General features: G+C 38.3%; 2 protein-coding genes across 4 annotated transcripts in view; one reads left to right on the top strand and one right to left on the bottom strand.

The window, feature by feature from the left end:
* LOC105201842 (protein C10) overlaps positions 1–27,961 on the top strand; it is a 40,619-nt gene that overhangs the window by 6,786 nt on the left and 5,872 nt on the right. Inside the window, exon 2 of one of the 2 annotated variants that reach the window (XR_005575602.1) lies at positions 24,625–25,621. The exons of the other annotated variant lie outside the window; for it this stretch is intronic. The gene's annotated coding sequence lies outside the window, so the exon portion shown is untranslated. Of the gene's footprint in view, positions 1–24,624; positions 25,622–27,961 lie in introns of those variants that run through there. 2 annotated transcript variants of the gene reach the window in all.
* LOC105201845 lies at positions 99–27,845 on the bottom strand. Of its 2 annotated transcripts, none has more exons than XM_011170092.3 (7): positions 26,228–27,845; positions 15,764–15,887; positions 7,519–7,629; positions 6,656–6,793; positions 6,274–6,371; positions 5,244–5,409; positions 99–2,023 (listed from the first exon to the last, which is right to left on the bottom strand). In XM_011170092.3, exons 1-7 carry the CDS (start codon positions 26,351–26,353, stop codon positions 1,920–1,922), a joined length of 867 nt encoding a protein of 288 aa, XP_011168394.1. In that variant the 5' UTR covers positions 26,354–27,845; the 3' UTR covers positions 99–1,919. The 2 variants fall into 2 exon arrangements, with proteins under 2 accessions (XP_011168394.1, XP_011168395.1); XM_011170093.3 differs by lacking the exon at positions 5,244–5,409 and adding an exon at positions 5,526–5,691.

A 27,961-nucleotide genomic window follows, 5' to 3' on the forward strand; every position in this document is an offset into this window, starting at 1 on the left:
AGTTTTCCTTTTTATTTTCTTATTGCGTTCATTTTTAAATCTTACTTAGCTTTATCACGCAATTACATAACTATATTTAATTTAGTTACATTAAAAAATTTTTCATATTTTTATAATAATCAATGACATAATTTATATTCTTTTACAAAATATTGCGGTTCGCTCGCTTACAAGGAGCTAATAAAAAATAAACTACAACGAGAGATAAATTAAAGAGAAAGTTGAGTAAGCGCGCGCGCGCGCGCGTGTGTGTGTGTGTATGTGTGTATATGTGCGTTTGTGTTGTATGTGGAGCAATCTATTTGCATATGGAAATGAATTATGTATAGAGGAAAAGAGAGCAATTTCAATTTAGTTTTATTTGCTAAAAAATATAAAATAATTAAAATATTTTTTTTACTTCCTAAACATCTTACATAGAGAGATATCGATGTAATGAACCTTACAAAAATCAACATTATCAAAAGAGCTATTTATTAAATGAACTTCGCGAATTGTTATCGAGTAACGATCCTAGTAGCACCACATATTATATAAATGCTTACGTTTTATGTTACGTTAGATCGTATACGCCCGAGAAAGTAGTTTTGACCTTTTCAAGCCAAATTTTTAATTTATTTAATTGATTCTTGCATCGTGCAAGCACATCAATGACTGGGACGGTAGATTTTCATTGAAAGTACAATTAATATAAAGTGACTGAGGAAATAAAAAAATATCATGATTTCCTTTCAAATCACTCTTATATTCTAATTAATTATCGTATTTCGATACGTTCAATTAAAATCTATCGTTCCGCCAGGCTCAAAAGTATTAAAACCAAGTTCGCGGTGCATACAAATATTTTCGCAAAATCGCTACGCTTGCTCTCACAATCAGAATATTTATTTAATATTTGGTACTACCAAGGAGGCGAGAGCGTTCATGAGCGTGATGCCGTTTTTTTTTCTGCTGTACTCGCGCGACTCGACGACGATCCTCTCCTCTCGAGAGAGATTTGAGCTTCGATCGCGTTAAATAAATAATAGTAAACGCGAGCTAAGCTTCGCAGATTTAAATTCGATCAACGTGGTCGATCGAATCAATTACACGACTCGCGATTGTTTTTACCGAGTTTCGTCGAGGCGAGTAACGGCCGTTAAATCCACGACGGTGATCGCCCGACTGCATTTTATGTCGGGGGGACCCTCTCTTTTTGACCGTGATGAATGCATCGTTGATGTAACGCTCGTTATTGGGAATTCGAGAAAGCTCGGTGAAACCGATCGTCGGAGTCCAGTGGAAACGACGTACGCGTATCTCTCACGAGCGCGAGTTTGCGCCCTTGCGATCAGCACGCGCGGGAAAGATGCGTGAGGGATAACCGATATCTTACTTAGCGAACTGAAAAAAAAAAGATACAAAGTAATCTCGTCTAAAGTGTAAGTACACGTATTTTGAGCAACCGTCTCGCGCAAGTGGAGCTTCCCGGGCAACGCAAACGTTCAAGAGACGTAGGAAAAGACGTTCCTTCACTCGTCGGACTCCTTCTGGACTTCTTTCGCACGTCTTCCGGATCTTCGTGTTGCCTGGGTTCTTGCTTCCGGTCGGATGGAGTTAAACGATCGGTCTATCGCGGGAAGAAAAGAGCTTGTATTTTGTGGGATTTCGTGGCGTGTTTACATCTCTCACGTAATATCCAGAGCCACGAAATTTGAATTGGGGATAAATTTACACTTGAGGTCGGCGGTACGCGATCTTTTCGAATCGATAGATCTGCCTCCGCGTCACGACTCGACCTCGGCGAGTCTCTCGGATTTCATGTCGAATGTTTTTGGTCCTCGTTCTGCTAAGTGACGCAAATTGTTTTCGATGTTAGCGACGAGCATTGATGCGCTCGGGATACTTTCTTTCCACCGATGCCGACCGGCCGAGTTCCTTCAATAGTTGTAGGGCCCGTACTGGGAACCGTGATAATACGGTCCCGGGTACGCCGCCGGCGCCGGATATCCGGCGTATGCGTACTGCTGTTTCTGCGGATACACTGTAAAAATAAAAAAGAACATTAGGTTTCATTTCGCACGCGCTTTTCTGTTAAAGGGAAAAGGTTCGGTTATCAAGTGACACATGATCGCACAGAATATTGCAAAAGAATATTTCAAAAATATTCTAGTCACATTCCAACATTGCAGAAATATTGTGCAATGTTCTGTGCTGTAGAATGCATGTTCTATGGCATGAACTAAACTCTGCTATGGTTAGATTTATTAAAGGATGAAATACGTTCTCGCTACCTTATAAATGATACCAAATAAAGCGATGTTTCACTCTTTTATTTCTTAGACCAAAATGTTTGCCAAAGTGTATGTACGTCATATGTAATCATTAACAATGTCTGTTTAATATATCAAATGTCAGATCTAATTTCGCTTGTTTCTTCGATGATGTCAGAATAAAATTTTCACTGTTAGATCTATTTTTGAAATATTAACGAATATACACTTTAGATTTTTTTAAAAATATATTTATATGTACGATGTAAAGCGTTGTAGGACAAAGTCGATATTGATTTTACTGAGGAAGTAATTTAATTACTTTCTTATTTTTTGTTTTTACATTTCTTTTAATTGCTTTTGCCATATATTCGGTTTATTAATTCGAGAAATGCATTTATTGGTTCCGTAAATTTCTGAGCAATCGACTTGAAGAAAGACTCTATCCGAAAGACACTGTGAAATGAGACACATTTGTTTCTCGTCTTGCGTGTAAATTGAATTTTCGGTATCGATCAATCAGTGTATGGGACTGAATGCGAAAACACGGAAATTCTTTTACAGCAAGAGGTCGATGGGTGTACGAGACGGAAAATTAGGCAAGTGTGTCGCTTTCGAGCGTCTACTTCTAGATATCACTGGTTTTTCCGTTCTTTTAGTTGAAGAAAAGAACAATTATCTCACACGAACGTTTATTTCCGCGTGACCAATTTTCTAAAGTTACTTGTCGGATGATGTGTGTATGACTAAGGACTACATTACAGAGATTATATCTAAAATTATTTTTACACAAAAAAAAAACGATAGAAAGTCATTATTTAAAAAGAAATTTTATTGTCGATTAAATTTATTTTTCCGTATGTTTATTTTTTAAATAAAGTTTGTGGAAAAAGTACGCAAAAAGTTTTGAAATCTCTCACATTCAATAGTAATAAATCGCAATATTTCTATTATTACGAATGTTATAAATCTTGCAAAATAAAACTTAGATTGATCTTTTCGATTATGAATAATAGAAAACAGAGAAACGCTTTTATTGAAAGCAATTTTTACAATGTGCAAGTTTATCTAACAGAAGAAAAATGTATCGATGAAAATCACGCGACTCAATGTTGCATTTTCTTTTTAAAAATTTTGAAATGCATTTTTCCGACAATGAGTAAGTGCATTTTACAATCCGGTCGATCATCCGGAGGAGAACTAGAAAGTTTCTTCCAGGATTAGAGCGTGACAGTGCTCCGATCCGTGGCGGAAACAGAGCGTGAGACGAACAAGTAAAAGTCTCGCGAGAATGAATATTAGTCGTTAGCTTCCATTCGATTATTCAGAGCAATTTGATAACCGTCTTACCTAAATCTGTTTAGATCAGAGTCGATCTCAATCGTTTTCGAATTATAATCACTTATCGTTAATGTAGCACGATAAACGGTATTCATCGTTCTTCAAAGCACGTACTCGTTTCTGATCTAATTTCAATAAAAATACGACCTTGACAATATTTAGACATCGAGAGCAAAGAGACAAATTTAAATACTCGGTCGACCAGTAATTTTCCGCGCGGCTTTGCTTTTTCAATCTATTCGGTTGAGAAAATTGTATAAAAAATTAAATCTAGAATCTCGTGTAGTTTGCTGCGATTTCAAGTTAATATTTATCGAACTAGTTTCGCGTGGCCTCGACTTTCTCATATTCAAACAAATTTGCAGGAAACTTGGTGTTTTCGAAACTCCGCAAACTCTCAACGGTAGGATTAATATTACATTACTTAAACGATATGTAAAGACAGAAAGAGAGAGGAATCAAGATCTTTTTATATACAAGGCGTTATTGGAATCGAATCTTTCTATTTGATTGTGTTATGATTAAACGAGCAATTAGATTAATCTCTGTATGTGTCATCATTCAATTAATTCACAAAATTTTCTTTAATTTTGGATATATATTACAACTGCTTACTAATATATATATATATATATATATATAGATTTTCAATATCGAATAAACTAAATCATGAAATAATGGTTATTACCAATACACAGAAAAAAATTACTATTAAATCAACTATCATATTCTCATGCATAGAAAAAGTATAAAATCTTGAAAGAATTTGATAAACTTAAACAGACATAAGTTGCTAACATGAAGAAACAAATTTCTTTACGTATATATGTAAATTATGTCTGTTTAAGATTATCAACTTCTTCCAAGAAGATTTTATACCCTTGCTTATATGTGATTGTTGATTTAATAATAATCTTTTCTGTGTATTATTCATAAGTAAACTTATAAAATAATATACCTGATCGTGCTAACAATAATTGTTATGCGTTAATACGGAAGCACTCGAGATAAACCGTGTAATATATTATTAGATATTTACAAAAAGTAAGACTAGGATAACCGTTTAACGACATCATCTGCTTCCGTGTTGACGCTTCTCCTTCTAGTGAATCCAGTTAGTATAATGACGAGATGATCGTTATCCTCGTATCAAGGAACATGTTCCTTGCGATCAAGCCCGATGATCATAAACTAAAGTTAGTAGAACACTCGGTGCACGCGGAATTCGACGCGCGCGGTATCATGGGCGATTTCTTCCGAGGAAATTGATTGGCATCTATTACCATTTTAACTACAACTATAAAATTGTGCGAAAAACAATCTTAACGTTCTATCGAACATTTTTAACGATATCGTTGATATTATTAAGACCAAAACTGAAATTATCGATTTCGCGTTAGCTTAAATATTTTTTTTTATAATCTTATAGATAAAAACATCAATATTATAGTTTACTAATAATATATATTATATCGTATTAATATAATAGAGATTACTGCATAATGCATCTAACTAATATGTGAATAGAGATCGGATCGTTAGACTTTTCAAAGTATAAGGAGACGCTTTGAAGAAATCGCCAGATATTACGCCAATCGAATATCATCGCGTGCGCGTAGTGTGCAAAAGCAATAGGTGTTAAATATGTACCAGGCATGAGGTACTGCATGTTCATCGCCTCTTCGCGCATTCTCTCGCCCCTCAAGCAAATCGCCGCGGCGCTAAACAAGATCGCGCTGACCAACGACCAACCGACGCCGACCCAAGCGACCACGTACGACCAGTCGTACGAGATTAGCGAGTTGTCTTTCAGGACCTAGACAGTTTTGCCCCCACGTGCCGTGCCGTGCCGTGCCGCGCCGGGCGTATATAACAAACAAAAGAAGAGATACGGGACGAGTTAGTTTGGCCGTTTCATGATTATCGTGTCACCTGGCATGATGTACTGAATGTTCTGGGCCTGCTCGCGGGCACGCTCCCTTCTCAGGCAGGATGCCGCGATCAGGAATAGCGTCATTGTGCCCAAACACGTAGCTACCCCCAACCAGGCGAGGTAAAACGACCAATCGTACCACTGCGCCGCGTTGTCCCTTAAAACCTGTAGGTCAAAATTCAATCAAAATCCGCTGCATACGGTTACGCCTGCCACCTCGGTCACGTGAAGATACTCGATGCGATCAGATGCCTGGAAGAATCTCTTCGTAAAGCAAAATAAGCGAAATTTTTGTCTTTACGTCTATTGAATTTACAATGATTACTGTTTTATAAGATTACTAGCACACAATCGGCTCATTATGCCATTCAAAAACTTTTCACTCTTTATACAGAAAAAAATGTACCTGATATTGATTTTGAATAGAGAATTAAGAAAATAATATTAAATTTTTTTTAATATTTTTAAAAATTTCTGCATTTTGCTTATTTTGTCTAGCAATGGCGTGTACACCAAACACTAATCAGTTGCAATTGACATTTAGAAAACTGTGCAAATAATTTAGGGAAACAAAGTAAAATCAAGCTGAAATAATTTGTAAGTAAACAATGTTAACATACCATGTAGATTCCTAGTCTTCTGATTGATATGACAGTCAATAACAGTGAGTTTTAACATTTTGTAGAGATACAAATATTTTGATCTCATTAGTGTTAGAATTTTGGAAAAATAAAATTGAATACTTACATTACTCCATTGCTGGTAATATTCCTCCCCGACGATTTTTTCTTTTTCATAATATTCAACGCCATGCCAAAGACCCATACCGCCAGCACTCAATAGACCTGCAAGATTGAATAGATATATTACATTAAAGAATTTCCAGAATTTTTACGAATACTATAAATTACAAATACTAAATCTACGATTTAGTTTTTTTGAACGATCATTGTCTATAAAGTCCATAGATTTTCATTTGAATCACTTATTTGTTTCTAAAAACAAATTCTCACTTTTTTCATAGATAAACTTTTGTATTTACTCGAGATTATTCTTCAGAAATATTTAATTCGCGAAAAATAAAACGTAAGGGAGAAACTATTGGGTATATCCCAAGAGGTATACTGACAGGCGAATAACATTAAAATTGCCGTGGCCGTGATGTTCCCTGGGGATCTTCTCCAGCAGCCCACTACTCCTGTCCAGAATGCCGAAAATATCGCGAGGAAGCCAACCATGAATAGAGCTATCACGGATCTTCCCATGTCTGCGACAATGATAAATTCAAACGTATTATATTACTTGGGCATTACGATAAAAAAAACTGCGTCTTTTATTTCCATACTGACGATAAATTTATTATAAACATTTTTATGAAGCTGTATATTTTTTTCCAAGTCGTTTGCTATTATACATGCGTTCGCTGCCACATCAGTGAACTTTCCATTCCCGCCGCATCGGATAGTAAAGCGTGACCGAATTCTAAAGCATCTACAATATCATTTATATCTGTATAAGAGATATAATTGTACTGTTTCACGTACGATTAACTCTTGCGATCTCTTGTCTTTCGGTATAATATGAATGATATTATCACGAATGATGGTATAAATATATGAAATTTATATCAACGTTCTATAAGTATTCTATATAGAATATATTTTAATTTTTTATAAGAGTGAGCTTAAGAATTTTTTGAATAATGTACGCCAAATAATTTACAAACTTTTAACAGCACAAGATTTTATTTATAAATCTATTTTATACATTTTATTTCAAACAGAATTTATATTATCAATAGGATCATGTTGCCTTCACGGTATCAGAAAAATTAATAAATGGAAGAAATGAAGAAATAAGCTATAAATTTACTATACATTCGATCTTAGAAAAATGATTAAATGTAAATTCTTTCAAGTGAAAAGTGTGACGGATTGCTGATTTCCTATTAATGCGCTGAAAGATGAAATTGTTTGATCGTGCTATACTTACGTAATCGTGCCATCGCATCGTCAGAGAAACCTCTCGTTTGATTTTCTTCATCGGGAATGAAATAGTCGATATTCATGCAATGCGTCTCCACGGGGCTCAAATAAGTCTCGACTGCAATCATAAAAAAGCATAGTCGTGACAATAATATAAGAATTTAATATAAACGCACGTTGCAAGCGAAATAAAATGAATTGTAAGCTACGAATAATTTTTTTGTTTGTTTGTTTGAAACTTTTATATTTTTCTATAATGACAAGAAAACTTGTGCTCTTCATTTTTATTATTGTTGCGAAAAACTTGTTGATACTCTTGAAAAAAAAGTTGATAAACTTGTTTCAATAAACTGATTACTGATCAGTAACTGATTATATTTCGTCAGTTAACTGATAAAATATCAGTTACTGATTAGTAATCAGTTTATTGAAACAAGTTTATCAATTTTTTTTTCATTATCTTTATTAATTATATTTAATAATACATTTTTTTATCCAAAACATTATGAATTCGCGAATTGCCTTTGCCAATTACGAGAAGTACGAAGAATTTTACCAAGAAGTGTATATTCTACGCTTAATTGGCTAATCATCACCGACGTTCTCATTTCACCGACCGCGAGACGTGCGAATGAACGTTCATCTAATGGCTGATTACGACATCCAGAATCGAGGTGCACTGCATTCTAAGCGAGGCAAATGCAAAACCTTGGTGAACCACGAAATACATTTTATATCTCCGAAAACGTGACAACATTTTTAATTTATATTACATATCGGAAAAATTCGTTCCACATTGAAGAGGCTCTCGGTTGAGCACGAAATGTTACTTATTGTGATTGGTTACTCAATCAGAGAATAAAAAAGTAACAAGAAAATGAATTGGCATGAGAGAATTCGACACAAGATATTTTTTTAATCAATCTGAGAATTTTTGCAGTGCCCTTTTGTTTCGTCAACTTGTTTCACAAATATAAATACCTTTGAAAGATATTTTCAGAATATCCACGTACACGGAATATCTTAAGAATCTCCCAGTACAATTTCCTATAGATATGCATATGAGCAGCCAGCGCTGATAATCGTATCCGTTTATTCTTTGATCGCACGCGAAAGAGACGCGGAGAATCCTTGAAGACGCGTCCATTAGATATCTTTGATACGAGTATCTCCCTTGCTTGAGAGATCGTGTTCCGTGGGGAATTTACTACTGGGATTTATCAATGCTTCGTGATCCCACAGCCCCGGCCGCGTCAACAAGCGCGCGCCTCGAGAAGCATGCGACCCAGAATGCAGCGAGTGCGAAGTGTGCGGTAGGCTTTTACCTGTGTATCCCGCAGGGGGAACTCGCGCGCTCGGTCTTTCGGCTCTTTTGCAACGGTACTCCCTCAGCGAATCCTAATTCACGAAACGCCACCTTAGCACGTAGGAAAAAGGTATAAAAGCAACTTTTACGATTTTTTGCGAATGCTCTTTTTTAGCGCACGCTGTGTCCGAGGAACTGAGACAATCGCGATGTCATTGCCGAAAAATACATTAGCTCGGACAAAAGCATTCGTGAGCCTTCAATCAATCGAATCATTGTCGCTAATGAGATTCAGGCAGGACCACCTAGAAACAAATTTTCGAAACTGCTTGAGAATTTGAGATGAAAATTTTGCAGTAATTTTGGGATAAATAATATTTAATAATATAATTTTTTGTCAGTTATACTAGATTCATTTCTCTCATTTTTTTTTCTTCGATAGATCTTTCATTCTGTAGTTGTAACCGAGTGAAAATTTCTCGTTGAAAAAAAAAACTACCGAAGATAACGAAATAGAACGAGCAATGACGTCTTCGGCTCTAATTTGAATTCTTTTAATAATGATTTCGCTCATATCACCTTCAATCACTTAATAATGCTCCATTATTTATATTTTTGCAAAAAGTTTTACGTTTTTAAAAACTTTCAGTACCGCTTTTAACGTTACTATTAACAAACGTTAACAAACGTATTAACGTTCTCATTAACAAAAATGATCTCCAAACTTCATAAAGATATAAATTCTTCATCCAAGCATATCTGTATACACATAAGATATATCGATTGCTAGAATTATTCTATCAATTCGTAACGCAAAATTTTCGTGTACGAATTTTCCGGAAATGAGTTTTTTTTCCGGAAGAAGCCCGAACTTCGTGGTGACGTACCGTTCGAGATACTTGAGATTCAGGCGACGCGATGGACGAGGATACCGCACGGCCGTTTCCTCGACCCTCTTCGAATCTAGTTTCGTCTAAACGAAACAAGGCGCCATGCCAAGATCGTTGACTCGCGCCTAACTGTACACGCGTTACACTCCTCGCCATTCCGGAAGAGAAGTCGTCGGCGACGGTGGCGATGCCGAGCGACCGCGGTCGGTCGGCCCTCCTCATACTTTTCATCGCGCATCGTCGCGCGGTACGAATGATACCAGAAGGTAGATAAAAGCCACCGGACCGGTCGTTGACTGGTTTCTTCGAATTTTTCACGTGTGCACTCGCGACTGTACGCGCTGACCTCGATTTTCGGCGCTGGTCGACGCGACACCGGTCATGGTGTACAAGAGCATCGTACAAAGTCATCTGAAATCTCACATAATGAGATATTATCCGGTAGATATCGAGCGAGTATACCCCCGAAGAAGAAAAAGGTATCTTAAAGTTTGTACTTGATCCGAACATTACAGTAGAGTAGAGGTGGAGGGCAAATGGAAGATACTTTGAAGACACTCTGAACAAGAAAGTTATTAAATTTTAATATTTTTAATTTGTTTGAATACTTGAAATGAAATATTTACTTACGGTACATGAGTATTTACTCAATGAAAAAATGATAGGTAAATTGGCTGTTCTTGTACTAAATAAATATTTATTTATTATATACATATAGTAAATATTTCATTGCAAGTATTTAAACAATGATTTATTAAAATTTAATAATTTTTTTCTTTTAATGCAAGAATATGCTTAGTATGATCTATTATTCATTAAACTTCAATATAAAATCGGCAATTATTTAATCGATTAAATAATTAATCAATACAGAAAGGAAAAATATTTTTCTAGATAACTTTTTTTCGTATCACTTTACGAAATATTGGCTATTTTTCCTTCTTACCAAAATTGACTTAAAAACATATACACATTTATGCATTAAAAAAACTAAAATAAAATTTTATACGATCTTTCTTCACTTTGTTTGTTTAATAAAAAAGGCATATTTGCTTTTCCCGAAGAAAAATAACACACGCGAATAAATTTTTTATGGCAATTCAGGATTGAAAGTATCCTAAATGCATACAAAATATAAATGGATACGTTTAATACCAAAAAATTGAAAAATACAATTTTTTAATTCTTCACTGCACGTTTGTCGAGATCGCGAGGTCGAATGCGGATTAGTTTCGATGCAAAGGTCAAGCCCAATCACGCGGCCCTCATAAATCGAAGCCGCCGGAAGCGGGTTGCCGGAAGAAAACGGTGTGCCGAAACCGATAAGGTATCGTCCTCGGCGAATACGGTCGGCAAACGGTACCGCGATATACGAGCGATGCATCGATCATTTCGATTGTTTTCCGGCCGAGCGACAAGAACAAACGCGCGCTCTCGCCCGGCGATTTCTTCGCTCTCTTCGAACAGACCAGAACAGACCGCCGCGGATCGGCCGCCGGTCGATAGAATCGATTCTCACCGATCCGGCCTCGATACGCTCGCCTTTCCTCGCTGTTTCTTCTGGTGGTCCCACGATACCTGCCGTCCCTGCCGAACAGGTAGAACGCATACCGGCGCGGTGCGGCGCGAGCGTATTTTCGTTCGCGTAGCCGATGAGAAAGCATATTTGTTTTCAGTGTCCACATTGTCAGATCGCTCGCGTTTTATCCAAGTCGAATCGTCTGACTTGATCGTTAACCCTGTCATCTACTGCGATTATTAATCTGAAATCTGAGACTGGGATTAGTTTGACTCTCTCGAGGACACGCGACACACAGACACCGGCGTTATGTAGGGTAATGAGGGAGATTACTCTTGTTGTCCAACTAATGGAGACGAGGAGACATATCACTTTATCAAGACTGGTACACGTGTAAGAAAACCGTTGGTTGCGATCCTTGACATCCTGACCGTCGAGATTTCGGGACGGCAATTTCACCTGCCGTCCGCAATTTTTAGCAGAAAAGTTTTGCGTATGTAAAATATTCATCGTAAAAAGCTGTATGTGTTTAACGTTTTGTTTATCAACGAATGTTGTCCAACGGTACTTCGATGTTTGTCAAATATTATCTCTTTCTTGTCATTTCGACATCTCTTAATTTCTATAATTAATTTCTTAATTCTTAATCCCACGTTTGCCAATAATATTGATTTCATTAAATCGCTCGCCACGCTAGATCACTCTTCGATCAATCCACCCAGTTTTTTTGATTATTATCTTTCTTTTCAAGTCTTATTCAAGCGCGACGGAAGCCTTAGTCTCGGTAATTGCTTCATTCATTTTTAACCGATCATATCTCGAGAAATCTCGTCCGTAACATGTGACATCGACACACTTTCTTCGCGTTCACCTCAAAATTTTACCGAGCGCTAACCACCGCTTCCACCCCACGGCGATTCGCTATTGTGCGAACAACAATGGATTTTATTTGAGCTCCCTAATGTATGCACGGCCCGCATCCACGCGGCTAGCCATGGGTACGTTTTCACTTCGTAGCGCACGACGCGTTTTCCCTTCCCGTTCGAAGAATGCGCAACCTGAAACTTCCGGGAGAACTGGAATCACCTGTATCGCGTACCGGACTCGCGCGAAAAGTATATTCGCACGTATATCTCATTCTTCTTTCTTTTTCTCTTTTCTCTTTTCTCTTTTCTCTTTTCTCCTCTTTTCTTCTTTTAATCCCTCGATCTCGAAAATTAAATGTGACTCCGCTTGCGCAACGTCTTATGCTCATTTCCACCAATGTAGATTAACTTTGATCTCAGTATAACTTACTCTTTATCTTTTTCCAATTCTTAGAACTAAAGAAAGATAAAGAGTAAGTTAAACTGAGATTAAAGTTAATCTGCGTTGGTGGGAATAGGCATTAGAAAATCTAATTTCAAATCTCAATTTCGCGGGTAATCGCCTGCCTTATCAGACGGATACGCATTGCGAGTGTAATATGGGAGATTTAAAAAGCCAATCTTAGAACGTACATGGTTCTAAAAACAGAAGTTACTTCAGATGGCTTGCACAACTTCTAGGACAGAAGAGCGAAATATGCCGCATTGCATTCAAGGTTATACATTTTTTTTTATTAGAGCGTGATATAAAAAAATTGGGTCTTATTACGTCACGTACAATGTCACGTTACATCTTTTATTTCTCGTTCATTGCGTAATACGGCGCGTAAGCACGACGGATCATTTATTTACGATATCTTTTTTTCGTTTAGCCAAATCGATTACAGCACAATTCGATCGTACGCCATACACGTTTCCGTTGACGTTGACGGTGGCATAGTAATCTTCGATTATTTCACGTCGTGGAATGAACATTGCGTGATCATTGAGGCATGTAAAAGTCGATTTCACGAATTGTATGACGCAAAAAATAAAATGACGCGTGTGTTACATTGTTCTAATCCATTTTTAATATTTTCGTGCACGTGCATTCTCTGCAGAAGATAAGGTGCATTCCTCGATAATTTTTTTAAATCTGAAATGTCACTGTAATTATGTGAACTTTCAAATTAGAGTTTGATTTGTCCGGTGCTGATTGACTTTAATCGCAGTTCAATCTTTCACTCATTTAATCTTTCTTTGTTTAAAGACAGAATTTGAAAGGCAAAGTTGAACTATAATTAAATTTAATGGCAGAAACTGATCCTCAGAAATCAATTTAAATAGCCTTAATATCTTAATTTATACTTCGTGACCTAAATTTGTATCGGAATTCACTTAATCGGCACATACTTCCTGCGATAAACATCTGAACCATTACATGAGATTAAGACCATAATCGGGTTCATTGCGTTGATTACGAATTTAATTACATTGACTCTGTAATTTTTAATTATGTATCATCGCGTTTGATTATGTATGATTGCACTTACGTATCATTGCAATTATGTATCTTATTTCAAATTGATTTAATTGTCTACAAAGACACAAACATTATCAAGTTTCTTTATTTATTAGTCTAAAAATACGACGATACTTCGCTGAACATTAGTATACGACATATACCATGCGTCATTACCGTAGAAAGTTTCTAATTGGAAAGGCGTTCCAAGCCATAGAGCGTTATACACGATGCGAAATTACGCACGGGGAGTAGAATTTGATCACATCCTTGTGCGTAACACACGTACTTTTATTCCGGGTTTAAACGCTGAGTTTAAAACGCCAAATTAATCGCGTTTTCTTTTTTAAAAGCGACGTTACTCCGCTCTTCTTTTTTTTTTCGTGTTTTATAATTTCAAAATATTTAAACTTTTATCTACTTGCATAAACTTTAAGAAATAGCCTTTTCTCTAGGAAAAGAGAATGATTAAAAATACTACAAAAATAAATTTGCATTCGTATTCGACTAATTTCGAGGAAACCTTATCTTCTTTGCTCACAGTCAACCGAAGCTCAGACGCGGCTTGTATTTCCGAGGCATCAACACGCGAGCGATCGGCCGATCGATCGGCACGTCTTCGCGTCGGCTGTTTCGCAACGACCGCGATCGCAACGGTCCACTTACGATGTGCGTTCCGAAAGAAAAAAAGACTATCAGTCTTCGAGCCCGGCGAGTCTTATCGTCCATTAAGTAATTTAAGACGAGGATTCCCGCGGTCGATACCGACTATAAAAACTTGGCGCAAGTTGATTCTGTTTGAAGGCAGAACTCCGTATTTCCGTCATTACTTAGGCATTTCATTCGAAATGGTGTCTGGAAAGCCACGGCGCGGTCATTCACATGACATTTTATTGTCGTGTTGTAAATAGCTAGCGGATGTACAGATGCGTTGCACTGAATTGGTTTTTTTTTAATTCACATTCCTATTCATTATAAATTTTTTTGATGACATTGCATCATAAATATTTGGCCGGGGAATTTATCTAACACTCTGTACACACAATTTTGTCCTGCAAATTTATTTTCTTTGAAAAAACTAGGAGCAAAGGAGTAATTAGTTGTAGCATTTATATACAATTTTTAAAATAAACAATTATACAAATATTTTCTAAAGTTGTTGAAGTAAGAAGAATTATTGAAGAATTTTCTATAATACTTTTTTATATACTAAAACTAATGAAAAGGAACTTGAGAGTGTCGTGATCCAACGTGTGTAGAGAAAGGGTGCCGAAAAACAACGTGTGTACAGAGTGTTAATAATTTAAACTACAAGGCAAACGCTTTAACTTTAAAGACAGGCAAATGCTTCAATATCTTGATTTTTTTCCGAGATATTCGTTTCTCAGTAAACAAGAAAGAAAGCGTTGGTTGTGTATTTATGATCAATTATATTAATATTTTTCATACGAAAACATAACGCTCGGCTATGCGCGACGATGAATCCTGGGATGAGAAAGCGCCGCGATACACCAGATGCATCAGAGCTATCCGGTGAAAATGCACCTTTCTCCAAAGATTTGTGCACGTCTGTGCGGCCGATTACAAACTGTTAACCTATTACGTGGGATCGGATAACCTACGACATTACGAGATCGTAATGTAGAAAGTTTCCTAAAGGCCGCGTAAGGGGTGTCGTTGAACGAGGAACTCGGGAGGATTTGTCGAGCACAGATTGCGATTATCGCGGATGTTGACTGTAGATGGATAAGACGCCAGCCCAATTCTTTCCATTTAATTCTAAATCTATCCGTAATTATATACCTAACATGTGTATTATAAAAATAATCACGATAAAAAGAACCATGTAATTAAATAATTATACATTACTGGCAATTTCAAAACTTTTCCGCAATAAATTCGTGACATCGAAGATTGGATGGTAAAATGCCAGAAATGATTGATTTTAATGGCAAATAGTTGAATGCTTGACGAAGATAAAATAATAGCTAATTCAAAAATAATTTACGGGAATAATTGAACTACAAACCTTTAAATCTCGTGTGAGGCCTCTAAATCTTTTTAGAATAATGCCAAGTTTCTCATAATTTTTATTAAATTATTTTATTAAAAGATATTTAACAAAAAGATATTTAAGTATTAAACGTCAATTTTATCTGAGAATTCTTACCTGTTGGTGGTCTCTCTTTGGGATAACATATCCTAAACAGACCCTGAGTTCTCGTGTAATAATAGTATTTCGTGTTCATTTGCTCCACCAAATGACTTTGCTCGGCATGCTTGCTCGCATATTGCTGTAACAGATAGAAAAAAATTCATTAAGCGTCAAACGTCAAGTTTTAATATTCAACGAAAGTTGCAACGCACATTATTAACGATGATGAAGTGAAAGGGCAAGAACAAAGTCACAGCGAATAATTCGTCTCAACGGAGAGAGCTACCGGACGTGTGTTTTCGAATGCAGATGAAGGATACGCGCTCTTCTTTTCGCGAAAATCGTTATTATCGTTAGAAAGTAAGAATACCGCATTTCTGCGATATAACATCTGTCAGAATCTCTCCCTCTCGCGTCTTCAATGAGATACCGCCAACGACTTTGCTTCTCGTCTTAAGATTTCCTTCTAAATTCTTGGTTTATCAGTTTACGCGAAACTATCTTGAAACTATCTTGGTAATGAAAATCTAGAGCGCGGAAAATTAATGATTTAAAACGGATCGACGATAGAAAAGTTTGTGTAATAATGTACGTGCTCTTCCTTTCGTGGAAATTTCCTTTCGTTATTATTGTTCAAGAAGAATACCACTTTCTTACGATAGAATATCTGTTAGAATCTTTCCCTCTGGCATTTTTAAATGAAAGAGACCGCGAATAACTTTGCCTTTTCTCAAGATTTATTCGAAAAATTCTAGTTTACCATACACGCAGCACAGAACAATATGTTTTGCAATGTTTATGAAATATTTTGTAATATTTTATGCCGTGCGAATTATTGGTTTGCATAAGGCTATTTTGAAATTTAATTCTAAAAATCCAGAACGCTGAAAATTGAAAACGAATTGGCGATGCAAAAAGTCTGTGCAATCATAGCACGACATTGGTGCAAAGTTTCACAGTAATGTTAAGGAACTGGCGATGGATGAAATTACGAGGAGAGAAAACGACGTCCGTTTTATTTCACGTCGTATCGATATTCCGCGAAGAACCCGCCCATAAGAACCCATAGAGAGCGTTTACTCGTGCATATCGACAGACAAGTTCCGCACTTTCTTGCGTTCGAGGATGCGTACCTCGCGCAATCGTCCTCGAAATTTAATGCAATTTCAGATAGTGCGGTAGGCGTGCATCGATCTCGTCCCCGTCGGCGGCGGTGGCGGCGGTGGCGATTCCCCATCGTTGATAATCTCACCGATCCGGGACTCGTCCTCGGCAAACAGGCATCAGTGCCCGCTTGGATCGTTACGATCTATTTTCTAGAAAGTTCGTCTTCGATTTCCCGATTCCATGTCTGGTAGAAAGTATAATGATACACCGCGCTATATACGCGGGAAATCTTAACGCATGAATCGCGACCGTCGGCGACGGAAAGAAACATTTCCGCGCGGCGAAAACACGCGTGCTCGTTCTCTTTGCGTACACGAGTCGCTTCCCACGAGGCATTTCGCTCGATCCGTTGTCCGCCGATCGTTGATAAAACGTACCGCTGTTTCGCGCGAAAGCGTTTCTTTCAACACTCCACTCGTTTTCGTAAACGAGTATCAACAACTCTACGCGATTGTTTAACTCTCATTTCGGAAGACCAACCAATTTACAATCAGATCTTTTTATTCCTCTAGTTCTTTAAAGACTGTTAAAACCTAGATTATTTTTTGCAGAGGGAATATCAACCCTCGAATTAATTAGATCGTTAAACGTCGAAAGCGATGATATTTATTAATTCAGTTCATACAACTTGTTTTTTATTAAAATACTAAGCATTTAACATTAACGTAAAATACCTTTGTAATTACTTTGTTTTATATATTGAAAGAAAAAATTACTAAATTTTGATAATGTAGATAAATATTTATTTAGAAGAAACCACAAATTTAATTTAACCATTATTCTTTTTATTGAGCAAATATTTATGTACAAGTAAATATTGCATTGCAACTATTCAAACAATTATTTATTAAAATTGAGTAATTTGTTCTCTCAGTATAGTAATGATGGAAAGTATCATCTGAGAGAAACGTTAACCGGAGTTTTATCGCCCCCAGCTATTTCAGTTTGCACGATGGACACGTGGCTTTATACAGAAGTCAGAAACACGTTTGCGTTGCGTCTGTCAACAATTACAACGTGGCGATTGGTGGTGTTTCTGAAATTCCACGGCCTACGTTCCTCCTCGATTACCAACCGATAATCATACGAGCGTGACGTACCGCTGATGCAAGCTTCGATTCAACCTTGACGAACACCCATGCGTTCCGAGCAATTCTCTCGAAAGAACGCGCAAGGTGAATGATGCACAGAATAGTTTTATTTTGTTGTCTTATACGCAAGTAACTTTGTGCTACAATACAATATATAAATCAGGTCACAAAAATTCTATTGCGCTGCCATCGAATATTTAAAAAATACCGTCACATTGACAAAGATCTTTAGACATAAAATCATATGAGAAAGAGAAGGGAGGTTCGCAGTTGTCAATTTTATTGCTACTGGCAAAAATATTGTATTTAAAAAGAATATGTTCTTCGCGCGAAAGTTTCCGTGAGCAACAGGTGTTATTTGTAAATGCGACAACGCGAATCCTCTCGTGGCGGTACATACTACATATCGCTTACGCAGAATTATCGCCATTCGTGGTTGGCGAGAAAAGGAAGAAAGGGGGACTTGAACGAATCCCGGTCTCGTCTAGGCTACGCCATTCTGCTTTCACGTTGTTATTTCGCCATTGCTCGTCTCAAGCGCGGGAATATCGTTGAGCCCGGCTGATTTCTTTGACATAGAAAGGAAAACCTGCCACGAGACGCTCACAATGATAATATAATTATATTATCAAATGTAAAAAATTCCATCTCCCATGCATCCTTCGAGAGGCATTTCCGAATCCCGTGGCATTTTGTCGGAGATCGATTTCGCGAGATCCGCTGTGCGGATTTTTTATATCTTTGTCACGATTCTATTATAACTGACACCACGATCGATATGAGTAATTTATACATGTACATATTTCCAACTCGTGTATTTTAACGTTGCACATTTTTCAGTTTCATGCGCGGAGAGAAGCGTGATAATTATTCACAGCAACTATAAGAGGCGATTATGCAAAATATTTGCGCACGCTCGCGGAAATGGACAGAGGATAGCTTTCACTAAGTCATGTCGTTCCCATCCTCGTTCCCAGTCGGACAAATCGTTATCGGCTCTGCTTGTATTGGTGTAAATTGTCGGTGCGTTATCGATTCAATTGCGAATTCGCGTTAAAAAGATCGAAGGAGGCCCGTTCACCTCGTACGCGAGATTTTTAGCTAACGAGCCGCGTTATGTTGTACACGGCAACTTTCATTTAAATTTTTCCTTGCTGCCGGTTAGCTAGCTCATTGGCCGATCGTGTCGCGATCGTTTTTCCGACTCTGCGCGACTTGCGATTGCATAACTTCTGAATAATCTACTGTCGTGCATCGATTATTTGAAGAGACCAATTGTGAACGACAAAGGCACGGGCATCGCTCCGATTTGAATGACAATTGACGTGATTTACCCCATTTCCGGAAGCATCTAAGGGTTTCTTGCATTAATCTGTCACGCCGAATGGCGAAACGATGCGATCGAATTGTTCAGTCAATCACAAATGTAATTTCGCGTATTCGCAACATCGAGCAGTCCATAATTGAGAGGGTTCTCTTCACTTATAAATTATTTTTGTTGCTAAATGTTATTGTTAAATGATAAACATTAAATTAATTGTATTTACTTAATTAAATAGTAATTAAATTAATTAACTAAACTGAGCAATAGATTTTTACATTTTACATGGAACATTTAATAAGAACACAATCATTTTCTTTACTTAATTCAAAAGTTATTTTATCGATTCTTCATTTTTTATCGGTCATACTTATTAACGAATAATGATGGTAAGTCCTTCCATTTATAGTTTATAAAAACTAGATTGATTTGTAAAATTAATAAACGTAATAAATAAACTTTGCTTTTGCACACACGTGTAAATTACCAATTACACTTGTATTTCTTTATGTAAGCAAGTAATGTTTGTTTAAGATTATCAAATGTTTGTTTAAGATTATCAAATTCTTTCAAGATTTTACATATTCATATACGAAACAATGAATTGTTGATTAAAAGTTCAGAGATAAATAAAAGTTAAAATATCTTAAAAAAATATTTAATAAATAAGAAAACTAATATATATTGTGATAAGACTTAACTAAACCTCTTTTTTCTCATAATGTTGTATTTAGAAATGCAACATTTGTTAATTATTTCGACAACAATGCAATAAAATTTTGTTCCTATAGAAAAAATCGCTGCATCAAAATGTATGCTTCATTAATGTGAATGTATATTATATATGTTAGGTTTATATCAAAGCATACATATTACTCAATATACAAGTACCGCTTAACGCGACTTTTGCACAACTTGTCTCTGCTAAATATGATCAACGTGACATATAGGCTTCTATATTGGCTGAATCGTTTCTGCTTTCTACATATAACTTCTTATATAAACACATGTAGCGTGTCGCTATATAATCGCAATAAAAGTCGAACGCTTCTCTCAGATGTCGAAAGAAAATTTGCGTGTCATAATAGACTGATAAAAGGAATTACATCGCGTATTTGCGAAACGTTGTATCAGGAAACGAAATTCGTGGAGTCGCGGACGTTGCATTTTCGAACGACGAAAGACGCGTCGTGGGGGGCACACGTTCATCGGGGGCATCCTCGTCGACGCATTTGGTCAGGACAGGAAGGATATTCGTGCAATACTCGAGTTTCTCCGGATCGTTTCGCGCACGAAGCCGCGTTACGCCATTCAACGTCTTTAAAAAGCGCCGCGAGTCGCGACCTTGAAGAGCCATCGTCATCTCTGCGCGATTCGACGACGATCCTCTCAGTTTATCGATTGATTACGGTCATGTCTCAATTTCTCGTTGAGAAACAAATGACTCTCGTTTGCGAGTATCACGTTTGCGAAATAACTGTTAATATTGATAATTTTCTTTCACATCTCAACATCTCTAACCGCGCTGCATTTACGTGAGTTTGCGTTTAAATGGCCGAGCTATCGGAACGTATTCCCCCGAGAGCGGACCGCATTCTCCTGAAATATTATCCGCGAGAGCTGTTTCTCCGCTTGTCTCGATGTCGGACGGGAATATCGCGGCGAATTCAGGTGCGCGCATTCCTTTCTTCGCGCGCCCAGCTCGCCACGTCACCGCGGTTCTCGAATGAAAGTACAGTGACTATACTTGACGAATATAATGCCGCGTAATGCGCTACCGTGCACACGCGGGATAAGTGTTAAACGAACGCCTTTATATCGGCGAGCAAACGGGGAACGATGTAATCAGCCCGTGCAACGGCAACTGCAACGAGCCATCCTGGCCGGCAGGATAATGCACGCATCGCGCATAAAACACGCGCGAGAACTCATTAAACTCATTATTAAAGCGCGAGCGGCAAGGTGAAAATTACTTCACGCAGTCGTAGGTGTAGCATTGGTTTTGTACAAAGCAAAGAAGAAAATACAATATCTCGTACGTGTAAGATTTAAAAAGTATAACAAAGCGAGCTCCCAAGTTCGCTTTTCTCCTACGACGTAATAATGCAACGTGGAACCAATTCGTAGAACCGGTTTTTTTTTATCTTGCAACCTGTAGAAGCTAGCTAGAAATAGCGTTTCAATTAAAATTCTCGAATGCTAGTTCTATCAATTAGTGACCTTCTGAATATCCTTGTTCTTTCCTACTTTCAAATACCAAGAAGAAATGTCAAAATATCGGGGAATTCACTTTCTTCGCAATACCTTATTCTCGAGTAGGCGATGTCTGGAATTTATTTTCCGCTGCGCGCGATTCAACGCGGATAGGATGTGCATAGCGAAACCGTTAAGGCAATTTACAAGTCGTTATCCATTTCGACGAGATCCGTCCTTCGGAAAATCGTCGTCTTTATGTCGTTTAGAATTAAATATCGCCGCTTGTCATCGAGACTCGTTTCGTTAATGTCGGGAATTTACGCGCGGATCGTCATCCCGTTAATCGACGACTACCTCGCGTGTTGACGCCGAGGTCGCATCTCGCGAGGGACGCGAGGGAATTATCACCTCGCGTGCGTGCCGCTCGCGCCTACTCTCGTCTACCTCGTCGGGATGCGCCGCGCCGCGCTGCGCGGGCGCGGGCGCGCGGGCGACATAACTGTATGCGGCGGTTCTCCCGACGCCTCCTCGCCAAGTCGCCACCCGTGCGAGGAGGCGAGGTAGCCAACCGTCGTCGTCCAGGTCCGAGAATCAGGCGGATCTTTCCTTTTGACGCGCAAAAGAAAATAACAGAGCGTCACGCTGTGTTACGCGCCGCGACGCGGTGCATCGCGTCGCAGCGCGACGCGAGATCCTTTCGAATCCATCTCCGACGAGAAGTAGATTAGTGGGTAATTCATCGGTCGATCTCGAAACGATCCAGACGAGAGAATCGATGCGTAAAATTTGAATGGAAGCTCGCCCGTCGTAATAGCGAAAAAAGAGCCAAAGTCTGATTTAATGGAACTGTACTCGCGGGATCTATAGATCCTGTCTCAAAAGTCCATGTCCGGAATTTCGATGGAATGTCAAATAAGTTTAAGAACGGAAAAATATTAAAATTGCTTCAATAAATATATTGCAGCTTTCGGATTTGAGATGTGATCGGTTTGAAAGAAAATGATAAAATCTCACATCTCGCGACTGTCGCGACATATGGGCGAATCGCGAATGGTTGTCGCGCCCGACTGCAGTCTTACAATTAGAGAGGAGCTTGCGTGTGGATCCCGTGACGAACGGAAGCTCATTTCTCGATTCTCGCACAAAAGAACATACGCGTCGAGCCGCGCGCGCGATCGGTGCACCGAACAAAACTCGTTGAGTCAACGCGCTGAGAATGGGCGCGGCTCGGAATGTCGATCGTTCCAAAGGCACACGGGACACGGGACGGAGATGTCGGGAGATCGAGAGGAGAGTCGCTTCGGCTCCGGTCGAGAGAAAGAGAAAAGCGCAAAGAGGAACGGGATACCCGCGAAATGAGATTCCGCTTAACGACGAGCTAATCTGATTTAATCGCCGACAGGCTCCAGCTGCTTGGAATAACGATCTCGGTACTAATGTCAAACACGAGGGACGATAAAGAAAAAGGAAACACGCAGGATGTTCAATCATCCTTCATCGCGAAGCACTCCGACGAATTTCTTGTACAATGATCGTACGTTGAATGGATATGGCGGCACCTACGCTGTGTACGCTGGATGACGCGTGGAACGTCTGCACGCCTGTTATTTAATAATTCCTATTCTTACGTACGTCCGTATGATTTTTGCGTTGCGCAGGAAATTACATCAACGTCGGAATATTTCGCGTGCGTCGCAGGACTGCACCTGCGTTTTGCCGTGGCGTAACTCGCGACGCCAACGAATCGATTTATAACGTCATACGAAGCTTCTTATTAAAAACTTTTTCAAGTTTTAATAAAATTAAAAATTGTCACGCTGTAAAAAAGAAAATCTAGATCGGTCTCTGACAGAACGTTGAGAAAAATCTCAAACTTCTGATTTCTATCTTTAGAATCGATTCTTATTTATTGCCTGAAAAAATTGCTTGAATATATTAAAGAGGCATGTAGTCACTTACATAAACAAAGATTAAGTTAACTGAACGAATACGATGTAGCAATAGGTTTTGTTACATTCATGGCTTTAATCAACGACTTATGATCAATTGCATTGATTATTTAAAACGCTTTTTCTTTTTTTTAAGACAACGGATTGGTTTCCTTATTTAAATTTGCTTAGCATTGACTTCAGTTTTCGAAAAGTCTGACATGATCAAATTAACCAAAATTTCTTGTGAAAAGAATTAAACAAAAGCATCCTTCGCTAGTATTCCTTAATAATTACTACCGCTGACATCTTCTCGATTCTACGAAGAACTCGTGAGAACAACGTCCGACTTTCCAACGACCCTAGAGGGTAAACTTGACCTTCGACCCGTACATTCACCCGCAAGAAGGACGGCGGAAGTCGCAGGGAGCTCTACTTCCTATCTTCCCCTTCTCGAGGAAGAATGCATTTCTCTTGAACTTTTAATAGAGATTACGCAATCTCCCTCCCCGCTAATTAATGCTACTTTTCGCTAGCTTCGCTAATTAATTGTGATTTCCATTGATTCTCTTTCTAATTATTCAATCGTAATATGTATTAACTAAGAAAATTTATCGTGTGGAATAGCTTTTTCTTTCTTCCTGCGTTACGAATTACTAATGTTTCGAAAAAGCAAAGAAATTACGGGTATTAGTTTGTTTTCGTAACGTTTATTTCACCCATTGGACACGAAAATTATTCTAATTTTTTTTTTCTTTTAATCGTTGAAGTTGTTTTATCGTAAAAATGAACAAAGCCATATGAATCCTCTAATATGAAATGTTAAATTAATTGAAGTAATATTATCTAGTCTTTACTGTATTTAAGTAATTGCATACTTTAACGCACGCATTTATTTTAAATATAGTTCGTCGTTTAAATGGATTGCTTGTGGTTACTCAAAAGTACGATGTAATAGTAACGATAATACGTAATTATAGAAATTACTATAATGAATCGTCGACTCGCTATATATGAACAAGTACCTGTTGTGTCCGATTAGAAATGATGTGATTATAATGTCGGAAATTATACCCATTAATGCGATACAATTACGTGTCACTACGTGAACGCAAAAACTACGAAATTGTGATTATCAATGAAAATAAGTGGAAGAACTGTGTGTCTGTGCAGCGAACGAAGCCCAAGGATCACAGCTGCGCCGCAGAGTTTCTTTATAGCATACTCGCATCTTTAAGGATGCGGAGGAAGTAGAAGAAATTAGATTCACGAGCACGAGCGGCTGATGACAGCTTCGACCGCCAGAAGTAATGAGAGCCGGATGCGATCCAACTTCTGGCAGGAAGATGTCCATTTTCATAAATGATCGAAGTACCCGTTCAGCGCGGAGACTGTAGTCCGTGGCAGTTTCATCAGAATTTGCATAAGGACCGAGAGCACAGACTGGAGAGGAGCGCATCCGCGGCCAAACTGAATTAGCTTCAACAATAACGACGCTGATGATGCTCCGCGATGGCAAGGTCGCGTAATATCGCGAAAATCCATCATCCCATGCTTTTATAATCCACTTTGATTTTTTTCTCTCAATGCCTCAGATTGCATGCATTAATGCAACGCGAGTCCTTGGAAATGGACGAACAATTTCCATTGTGATGCGTTCTCACAGAGAGATTCTTTAAAGCGCACGTACATAGAACCAGGAATCACGCGTTTTATCTATTCCTTGTCGAAATCTCTCGGCGTAAATTTCATTGGACACGCTATAGTCTTACAGTTCTTTCTATGAATTATCCCGAGATTGAAACCTCTTTCTTCCCTTGTGTGCAGGAATATATTTATCTTTCAAATGCACAGGTGGCGCGGAAAAGATGTGATTGAAAGAAATAAATCTTATCTCTTAAAACTTCTGGCTAGTACAAATGCAGATAAATTTCAGGCTACTGAACTGGCGTACACTCAGAAAAGGTCAACAAATATTTGTTTGACTCAAAGAAACTTGTACGTTGCTTAAAGAAAAGATTTTTTTATTTGAAGAAATTTTTTACTTGTTCCTTTTATCAGAATTAAAAAAGTAGTTTGGTTGTGCAAAACCAAACGCAAACCTTTTTTTAAATGAAAGAAATATATTTTTAAAACCAAAACAACCAAATTATTTCTTACATTTTTATCAGTACTTTTTTTGAATGAAATAATTATTTGTTTAAATTAAACAAATAATTTATTTATTTTTAAAAAGTCTAATAACGTCATTTCTTGAAATTAAATAAATTTATATTTTTCGCAAAGGTACTTTTACTTTAACTTAAAAGTCAAGTTAAAAAAACGATTTCATCAATTTAATTTTTCTCTGGGTGTAGCTTTTTGAGTTTTTAGAAATTTGATTTTGATGTTTCCTCTATCGATATCTTCTTTTTATTAAAATAATTCCAAAGTAACTGTTATATTTTGTATTTAAGTCCATACTGACAAAACTTAAAGTTAAGCGGTGTTTAAATAATATATTCATTATCTATTTTGCATCTAACAATTAAAAAAACGAATCGAATTCAATTTATCTAATATTTACCGAGATATTTAGAAAATATCTCTGAAATTAGCGAGAAAAAACACTTGAACTTCGAATGTATCTATCATCTTTATTATGTATTCCTTTACTATAAATAAAAATGTTCACATTATCGTGTTCTTTTACTTTTGTATCTCTCTCATTGTGAGACAACAAGCGCAATCTCAGCAGGCAGAATCGCTTCTCTCAATATCAGAATCGGATACGAACCTGGATCTGAGCGCGCTTGACCTCGGTGTAGAGCCAGTTGTCCGTGGAGAAGGCGATCGCCAGGAGGGCAGTGGCGATTATACCGGTTATGGTGGCAAGGGACAGCGTCACTGCGGAGCACGGCATCTTGATATTTTATCTTCAGTATCTTCTCTCTCGCTCTCTTACTCTCTTCTTCGTCGCCGCGTGCCCTCGGTCTCTCTTTCTCTCTTTTTCTCCCGTCTCTTCCGTTAGCTTCACCTCGCACTCACCGCGATTACGTGGTGGTTATTGCTACCGACTGTACGTGTGAGCATCAGCGCGCACGAGGAAGAGGAGGCGAAGCGCACTGCAAAGAAGAGAGCTGGACCACGCTTCGGCGGATTTTGGAGAACGCGGGCGCGCGGCTCTCTCGATTCCGCGAGAGCACCGGGGAACGAAAAAAAAAGGGGGATCGGCGACGGAGAGCCGAGGGTTCGACTAGCCTCCGTGCGTAATATCCGCGTACTTCGCCGTCCTTCAGGATGCGCGCTCCACCGCGATGCACATCACACCACCATTCCTGTCGCAACGGCAACGATACTAACGGCTCGACTCCCGACTCACCTCGAAGGAAAGCCAGCCGGAGAGCCGGCCGAGAGAGCAAGGAGAGAGAACCGGACCTCAGGTGGGGATGGACTCGTAGCCTCGGGCAGGTATATTACCTGTGTTTTACCCGCAGCGGTGCTCAACACGCCTGACCTGCCGCCTGTTGCACCTGGCGCCGAAACGATGCGAGAGAGAAGGACCATTGAGTTTTGTCGCAGAGATTTTCGACGAAGGATGTCATGAATCGCTCAGCATTGCCGCAGAGACACATGTGTCTTATCTAGCACGTTTAAGATGAATACAATCGCAACGTGTTCCAACTTTGATGTCCTGAAAACGATCGCTTCTCGATAGCGATGGAAACGATGCTCGATGCAAAGTAGATTTCTAGTAGATATAGGAGATTGGATTCTTCAAGATTACTTGTCCCGAGTCTTGTTATCATATTCCGTCGTTGAAATTCTAATCGAGTCATTATTAGCTTTATTAAGTTTTATAAGATTTTTTATGAAATATATGTATTTATATAAAATATGTATTTCTGCGTAGTTTTTTTTTCTTTTTTCTTTAGATAACAGTAGCTGTCAAAGCAATACGGATTTCATGAGTCAATATAGAAATATACATTTACACGCTTGATCGTCGCTACATAAAAATCTGGAATCGGTCGAGGTAAAAGCGTAAGAAAGTTGCGAGCACGCTCAATGAAATGAGAACAGTCTCTACCAGGCTGTGTACCTGCCGTCCACGAACCGCTCCTGCCTCGTCTCTGTGGCGAACGATCCCACCACTATTGTGATATAAAGTCGGCGTAAACGCCAGGGAAAAGCGTAGGGATTCCGAGCATTCTATGAACTCTCGGATCGCTCATGATTTCACAGGGAGTCGCCGCCAAGATCTAGAAGCGTCAGATCTTTGCTTTCGCAGACGTTTATTTCTTAAAAGGAAATGTGCAGATTCATCACAGCCATCAAGCAGGAAAATACATTGTGAAGTTACATTGCAGATAAAAAAATGAGCATATCTTCCGTCGTCCATAATTAAATTCTACAACTTGAAGCAAAATTTTTTTCAAATATTTCCACATGCGTTCGAAGATACTATAGATTTAGAGATGCATCGGGAAAAAATTGCAATTTAACCTTTCGAAAATAAATTGGCGAGGTT

Source organism: Solenopsis invicta, chromosome 9, assembly GCF_016802725.1.
Source record: "Solenopsis invicta isolate M01_SB chromosome 9, UNIL_Sinv_3.0, whole genome shotgun sequence".
NCBI lineage: Eukaryota > Metazoa > Arthropoda > Insecta > Hymenoptera > Formicidae > Solenopsis > Solenopsis invicta.